At 37.7% G+C, this 8,356-nt stretch overlaps 1 protein-coding gene across 1 annotated transcript in view; it reads right to left on the bottom strand.

The window, feature by feature from the left end:
• The window catches only part of CFAP97 (cilia and flagella associated protein 97), a 17,523-nt gene extending 11,699 nt beyond the window's left edge, over window positions 1-5,824 (bottom strand). Inside the window, 2 exon segments of the mRNA XM_009073969.1 lie at window positions 4,802-4,948; window positions 4,951-5,824. Of these exon segments, the coding sequence (XP_009072217.1) occupies window positions 4,802-4,948; window positions 4,951-5,824 (1,021 nt within the window).
• Between the last annotated feature and the right edge of the window lie 2,532 nt (window positions 5,825-8,356).

Below are 8,356 nucleotides of genomic sequence, written 5' to 3'. Positions count from 1 at the left end.
GAATGTGTGTCCAATAAGCACTGAATGCGCTTCACTGCTCACAGCAAAAACATTGCTTTCATGGCAAAGACAGTAGGTGTCTAAGCAAGGTCAGCACAAGCCTACAAAGCTAGGGACAATTCACCATCAATAAACAAAGGAGAATCAAGATCCCAAATGCTATTAAATATTTCAGGTGCGGTTCATGTTCGGTAACTCAGTTTCATAGTTATTTTAATTATTTATTCAACAATGCACCCACACCTCTCTTCGATCACAATGCATAAGTGTCTGAATGGTTTACCTGACTATTTTTGCAGTGGCCACTGACAACATGAGACAACACTACAGTTTAAGGTTATGATTTAAGGTTCTAAAGAGCTGTAAGTCTCGGACCAATTCCATACGATTTAGCAATCATATTCATACTATATCAGTGGGTAATAAGTAATTTAACTAAACACTCACCTTCATGGTCAGTAGGACCATAAATCAATAATGTGGGGGAGGTGATAAGTAAGCATATTGACTTGCATGGTGTGCAGCCTACTTCTCATTTACTGTTAAGCAGCAAACTAAAATTCCCTGGTCTTCACAGGATTTCTATGAAAGCTGGTTTCCATGGAGAGACACCTGACATTTTTAAAGCAATAAACAAGCTGTTTATTGCTTTCAGTTCGTAAGCATTGAAATGACCTTCCAGAATGAGAAAGGCCAAACCTTATAAAAAATACAAATTATAATTAGCAAGTCAAATGCATTAGGACAGGATGATATATGACTGTCCTAACTGCATTAAGGCTGAAACTAAAATCATGCATGTTTCAGTGCATCTGTTGCAATCTCAGTATAAATTGCTTCAGTGCTTACACTTGCCTGATGTTTTGTTTTATACTGCTCCACTACCACATCTGCAACACGTTTGAAAAAACAAAAGCATTAAATCAATCACAGTTCTTTATCAATGTCTAATAGTTTCAACCTTACATTATTTCTTCTGTGATATCTCTTAACAAAGACTTCCTCGAACATCCATTATTTCATGTCACAGAGCTCTTTAGAAGGGATTTTTGAGAATTCATGCTTTGATTTTTTTTTTTAAATAAAAGGAGAATGTCTTTTCAGGTACAAATTTTCCCTATTTAAATACGCTTAAATAAGGCTGTTAGTTATCTCTTGATGTCGTGAGAAAGATAACATCTTACAGGTTCTGGACTTTTTTCCCCAAAATTGCACATTTTCTCATGTATGTTGGAAAAGTCTGGATTTCTTCATAATTTTACGAATTTTCAATCTATTTTCAAACTCAAAATATAAGAATAAGCTGATAATTGTTATTCTACCTCAACATGAGTTTCTAGACCTGTGAAAACTAAGCATATGCACACACATACAAAGAATTACTTCAAATTCCAAACATACAAATTCAATGAGACTCTAAGAAAGCTTTAGTTCAGCTCTACAGTTTGGATACAGAAATATTCAAGTGTCTACTTTAAATTTAGATATTGCTTAACAGTTATTCTACACATATGCTAGTTCAGCATGAATGAGCACATAGGTTACATATCCCTAAGCGAAAGGAAACAGAAGTTTTGATAACTGAAACTAAGTGACACATTATAGCAAAAAAAAAAGTTTAAGTGATCGCTACATGTTTAGCTGAAGCTATTTAATTTTCTACAATATATTTTATTCAGAAATAGAGTTTTTCATTTCACAATAATGACATTTGTATCACAGTGTTTTTCCAGCAAGTGAGCTCTGATGATTTTACAAATCTAAGGCACAGAAGAGGCAAAAAGATTTATCAGCACAGAGGTCAATGAGAGCTTCAAGGTCAGAACTGGTCTTCAGCCTGTGGTCAATTGCCCTACTTACCCCATCACACCACCTCCTCAAGTTAATAATAGCTAATACCATGGATTTAAAGACTAATTCTCACAGACACTTCTGTAAAATAAGCAGGTATCAACCCCATTTTACAGTGAAGAAAACACAAAGTGCTCAATTCTTTAGCACTGTATATACCTTGTGCTATCCCTACTGTATTGATACCAAACATAAAATCAAAGAGATGCACAGCAATTTTAGCATACAAGTTTGTATTCTGAACTACAGAAATCAAGAGACTTGCCTAAAGACAGAGAGCAAGTCTGTGGCATAATGGAGAAGGATGAGTGCTTAGTTCACACTCATATACTTAACCCATGTCTTTATCTGCATAACCTCAATTCCATAAAATTACGTGAGACCTTGCATCAAGACACAGAATCAAGAAAAATAGCATCAGAAAATTTCCCATTTTTTTAATTCTCTACTTTCTAACATGGTGCTTTATGAAAGTACTTTCAAAACTAATTTTCTTACAATCTATGTCTTTGCATTGTCATACTTAATTCTCTTTTTTGTGTTCTGATTACTCATGAGTACATCAGAGGAGAAAACTGATGTTTTTTATTAGCATGAGTTTGGAATACTGCTCTTAGTTATTAATTTTCTGAAATATCTTTAATGCTTACAGCAAAGTGTAAACAGCATTGCATCACGAAAGAATTGCATACAAAAATCTGTAACACCAAGAAACAACTGGAAAACTATTTCTACCTGAGAAATTATAATCACTCATATTTTTTCCCATGCAGGTAGAGAAAAAAAAGAGAGGTAAAGAGTGAGGTGAGGTCTGTAAAGATCCTACTAACCTTGAGTAACTGAAATTGTGAGTACCTATGTTGTCACACTGATATCTGAACTCCTAAGTAGTGTGGCTGTCTGACTCTTTGGCAATATGCAGTTTCTCTCCATTGTTCAAGCATAATATTCACTTCACCTCCAGCCACTGTTACAAAGTATATTTGTGTCATTTTGACCGAAACCAGTTCAGTTATTTTCCACAGGGTGAACAGGGGCTGCACAGCAAGTTGCAGTACCTGGCAGCACACGCTTCATATCAGCACAGATAAAATGACAACTTTCAGATTTAGGAACCAAATGTTATGACATACCTTTAATTCTATGATCTTTATCTAACTATTTTCCAGAGTTCTGGCCACTAAAGAATGTTTCTAAAATCAGCAATACCTACCGAAAAACCAATGAAAGCACACTATACAGCATGGAGACTATGAGACTTCCAACTAGAACTGTTATTTATGAGGTTTTATCTTATTCAGAATAGTATAACAAACTGTGGTTTCTATCAAGCACAAGTACAGAAAAACTTGGAAGCAATAAGTCAAAACAAGATTAGCTCCTACTTTCCCAGACTAGTTACTTTCCACCATTAATAATCCTGCTCCACTTAAACTTAAAAATGCCCAAATTAATTAAGGTATGTTGTGCTAGCTGATTTAGAGAGGCACTTGGGAGTAATATGCACATTAATCACAAATATTAGCTGCCTGACTATATGAATTCTACTTCTCACTACTCCATCTTTATTATTGTTATTTGAACTGGTTTTCAGTTCTGAGAAAAAACTTCCTCCCCCCAAAAGAGTCATCTCTGACAATACCTATTCTGAGCTGTGATACCCATTTGTTTTAGGGATGAGATGAATAGTTCTATAATCACCAGTTATTAAATAGCTTCCTGCTATCAGGGAACAAATAAAGACATAGGACATCACAATTTCAACTGCCTAGCAATGACTCTTCTGACATGTGGTTGGAGTCTTTTCTAGTATGAAAGAGTGGCTGAAGCACAAGGACTGTCAGAGATGAGAATAAGCTGTACCTTTCTTGATAGCTGGTGTTGCTTTTCTTACCATCTGAATCATTTCCATACAAGTAAGATCCTCATTTCTGCTCATAGGAAAGTTAAATCATGTATACAATGTATTTTGAATCCTGGCTCACTAGAAGCTCAGTCTGGTAAGGTGCAGAGTGAAGAAAGACAACACATACAGTTTTACTCATGCCAGACTTACTTCAGTACAGCAAACCTGGTTTGAAATGTACTGGACTTAAACGGTAAGAGGCTTTCCCCACCTGAGATCAGCAAATTTCTTCATCCAAGCTCTTTTATTCTATAGGTTTTACTAGTGACAACTCTGGGCCATGAAACAAATGGAAAAACACTGCGAAGACCTTGAAATACGCACATAAGATCAAGTACATTCTCACCCCTTACAATGAAGGTTTGCAATGAATGCAGTGAAAGAGATTCTAAGTTCGGTCTTAGGCTTCATTATTAAGACTTATTAAGTCTATTGGCCAGAAGCAACAACTCATGTTTTAGTAAAGATTATCTGCTAGTTTTCTTTTTAAAATACCTTTACTCAACTTATGGTATTTTAGAAGGCAGACACGGAGTTCAGAAAAACAATTTCACATACTTCCCTTTCATTATCAAAAAGGTAGCAGAAGTTCAAATATATGAATACTAATCATCATGCAGTGTAACTTTGGACTGTCTAGCAATTTTTCAGGTTGATAATCCAGAATTTTATCAGAAAGGTTGGTGTTTTACTTTAGACAGTATAATAAGGCATAGTCCAGTACACCTCGATTTCTCAAAATGCATGCGTAGTTTCATTATTCAGCCTGTTAATATATGAAATCTTTTTTATATTCACCCCATCTCTATATCTTACTTCTAGGTATGGGCAACCAACACATGCTCATACATGTGCTTCTTTTTTCTACTGCACAATCAGTGCTATTAGAGAAGAATTCAAAGAATAAGATCAGAGCCACTTAAACACTAACCAGTTTTTAAAATACACGTGGCATATCAAAACCTCATTCTCCTTTCTTAGAACTCAATTATTCTCAACAACGTACAGATGTTGTACTTTCTAAAAAGAAAATTTAAATGTTACCTTTCAAAAGCTGATTCAGGTCCATGGCATCATGCAAGACTTTTCGACTATATCTGCGATCAAACTCGGAATCTAACGGAGAAAAATACAGACATAAGATTGGATTCCCCAGCCCCACACGTTTTGCAAATTTTGTGTTAGACTTAAATTCTCAAAATTACCATATAATTCTTGGTTCACATTTTCCTGTCTTTTTACTTTTAATTTCTTATCATTTGATGCTGTAAGTTCAAAAGACTGGATAGGACTGATGTCTGGAGTTGACAGAGGTGTTACATCGGTCACTGTGTCTTCAGACTCCTCCAAGTAGTCACCAAGCCTTGGTTTTCCTTCTGCTAATTTCATTGCTGACTTGAATTTTTGTTCTGGGCACAGAAGAGCATTTCTACATATATTCCTCCTTGAGGAAGAATGAGATGAATCTGATAAAGAGCTATCAGAATCTGTGTCAGAACAATCTGTATCTGAACTTGAGGATGAGGATGAGGAAGACGAGGAGGAGGAAGAAGAGGAGGAAGAGCTGATATTAGTATATTTTTTGCTAGCTTTTTTTATGTTGTTTGGTTGCTTAGCTGACTTTGGTCTAACCTTCTGGTTTTTGCCATCATCACTACTATCTTCTTCATCTGTGTAATAATCCTCTTCACCTTCTTTAACTATTTTGGGGATTCCAGCAAGAACATTCTCCTGTGTTCCTCTATCTGCTGCAGGTGTTGCTCCAGAGGTACCTGCATTCTCCACAACTGGAGAAACTGACAAAGATGAAGCATCTTCAAGATGACATGTGCTATTTTCTAGGGACTGATCCTTAGGCGAATCTACCTGCTTTTCTTCACTTTCCTCCTCACAACACTTATTATCCTTTGAATTAGAAAGCAAATCAGTGTCTGCAAGAGCTGCCTTTGTACTTTCTTTCTCTATACATTCACCATTTTCTTCAGGCTTCTTTTTCTCTTCCTCAAAATCACTGTCAAAGAAAGCATGGTCCACTTCACCATCTGATATGTCTTCAAAACAGTCCATATTGAAATATGAAGTGCCACCTGCAAGCATCAGAAAACATTTCCAAAGGTTAGAGTAAAAACAGATCAAGTACACTTTTAGTACAATAATTTTGTTCTTTACTCCTTTAGCTCTAGTAACTTATAATTCTGTCATTATGTTATGTTGCTAGAGATTTGGTTGTACAGAGGTTGTATGTTAAACAGAAAAGCTTTACTTTAAGCCAACAAAACCCATCACAGTTTCAAAACTATTGTTCCTAAGCAAGTTTGCCAAAAATTGATAGTGGCTAAGAAGTCTGAACTATTACAAACGAGCAATTGAAGTGTCTTATTTTGTCCCTTAACGCTAAAGCTACTAATGAGCTATCATTAGTTTGAATTTTAAATAAAATCTTATTTGCATATGGTGGTCACCATCTTGGCTGACACAGCCATTCAAACTGCAGACTTTCGGCACTTAACAGTAGGAGCAACTTCAATTTACATCAAAAGGTCCATGGCTCTATAGGTTAAATTCTCATACATGTAGGGTGTGTCAGTGTTATGTTTTGGTTTCGATCAGGAGCCTGCTTTTCTTGACAGTCCTCTGTAACTCACTCTATAGTACAATAAGCAAATTTTTTTCAGGTGAACCTAGACTTTACAAACTGTGCTCCAGGCACGAAACCAGTGCACTTAAACCAGCAGTCACCACTCAGTCCATGGGACCAGATTATGGCTAGCCCAAATACACAATACTGTGGATATTAGGACCTCATTGCTAACTGTTATGCTTTACAAATCTGCTTCTATTGTGTTAGCTTTCTTGCAGAATTATATGGTGTTCAAACCTGTGCATGTGGCAGGAATGTCCACTCATTAGTAGTATATATACAGAGTTAAAACAAACACCCCATAAGGAACCAAAATTAGTCAGTATCAAAGACTACCAGTCCCATCTAGCCAGAAGCACTTTTCTCCTACTCTGTACAACAGATTTTACATAAATTTTGTAGGCTGCAATTAATAAACATAACATTCTTTAGACCCAAGGAAACCAAAGACAAAGGCAGTGGAGCCAACTATACAAAGCTGGAGAACCAGAGTATTTTACAAGATGGGTGGTCTCCCTTAAACCACAGAGTTTGTTGCCATGGCAAACAAAGGTAAAAAAAGGCCATTTCCTAGAAAGCTTCTAGCTAAAAATTACTTCAAAATACAGACTTGTTAAAGGTCTGTGTCACTCAGATACCTTGCCACTTCTCAAACAATACTGTTTTAGAGGAATTGGAAATATGCAACTCAAACACAAAAAAGCCCAACATAAACCTTAAAAGCAGAAGGTGTGAAATCTCCTGTGGTTTTAAGAGTCAAAGACAAAGAACTGAAAAGAGACTTAATACAGTTAGATGTATAAAGCTGAAAACACTATTAAGCAATAGAAGCAGAGGTCAAATTTTGGTACCACGAAGATAAACTCTCTAAAGCACCTAGCTCTTCAAAGAGCAACAGAACAAAGGGAACACTTGGAAATGCTTCATTTGAACTGCTACATGGTATTTGGAAACTTCTCATGTTCACAGAATAGAATCATTAAGGCTGGAAAAGACCTGCAGGATGATCAAGTCCAACCTTTGACTGAACACCACCATGCCAACTAAATCATAGCACTAAATGCCACATCCTGTCACTTCATGAACACTCCCAGTGATTGACTCCACCATTTCCCTGCGCACCCTATTCTAATACTTAACCACCCTTTCAGTGAAAAATATTTTCCTGATGTCCAGCCTGAACCTCCTCTCATACAGCCTGAGGCTATGTCCTTTTGTCCTGTCACTGGCTATCTGGGGGAAGAGGCTGACCCCTGCCTTGCTACAACCTTCCATCAGGCAGCTGTACAAAGCAGTAAGGTCACCCCTGAGCCTCTTCTTCTCCAGACTAAGCAATCACAGATCCTTCAGCCACTCCTCAGAACACGTTCTCTAGACCCTTCACCAGCTTTGTTGCCCTTCTCTGGATGTGCTCCAGCACCTCAATGACAGTCCAGAACTGGATACAGTACTCAAGGCGTGGTCTCACCAGTGCTGAGTAGAGAGGGACAATTCCTTCCCTAGTCCTGCTGGCCACACTATTTCTGATAAAGGCCAGGATGCCATTGGCCTTCTTGGCCACCTGAGCAGAGTGCTGGCTCATGTTCAAATGGGTGTTGACCAGCACTCCCAGATGCTTTTCTGCTAGACAGCTTTCCAGCCACCTGCCCCAAGTCTGTAGCACTGCATGGAGTTGTTGTGAACCAAGTGCAGGCCTCAGCAGTTTGCCTTATTGAACCTTATACCACTGGCCTCAGCTCATCAATCCAGCCTGTCCAGATCCATATGACCAGACTGTCCTCCAGAAGTCCAAGGCAGAGGTTTTGTTGACCCTCTTCCTTACTTCACTGAGAATTGAAAACTCTATCATTCTGTGGTCGCTGCGCACAAGACAGCCTCCAATCACCACACCTCCCACCACCCCTTCTCTGTTCATAAATGGCAGGCGTAGCAGGGCACAGCTCCTGGTAGGCTCACTT

The sequence above is a fragment of the Acanthisitta chloris genome, unplaced genomic scaffold (assembly GCF_000695815.1).
Source record: "Acanthisitta chloris isolate BGI_N310 unplaced genomic scaffold, ASM69581v1 scaffold16204, whole genome shotgun sequence".
Classification (NCBI taxonomy): domain Eukaryota; kingdom Metazoa; phylum Chordata; class Aves; order Passeriformes; family Acanthisittidae; genus Acanthisitta; species Acanthisitta chloris.
Note: the sequence above shows the minus strand (reverse complement) of the source record. Positions and strands in the feature narration are given on the sequence as shown.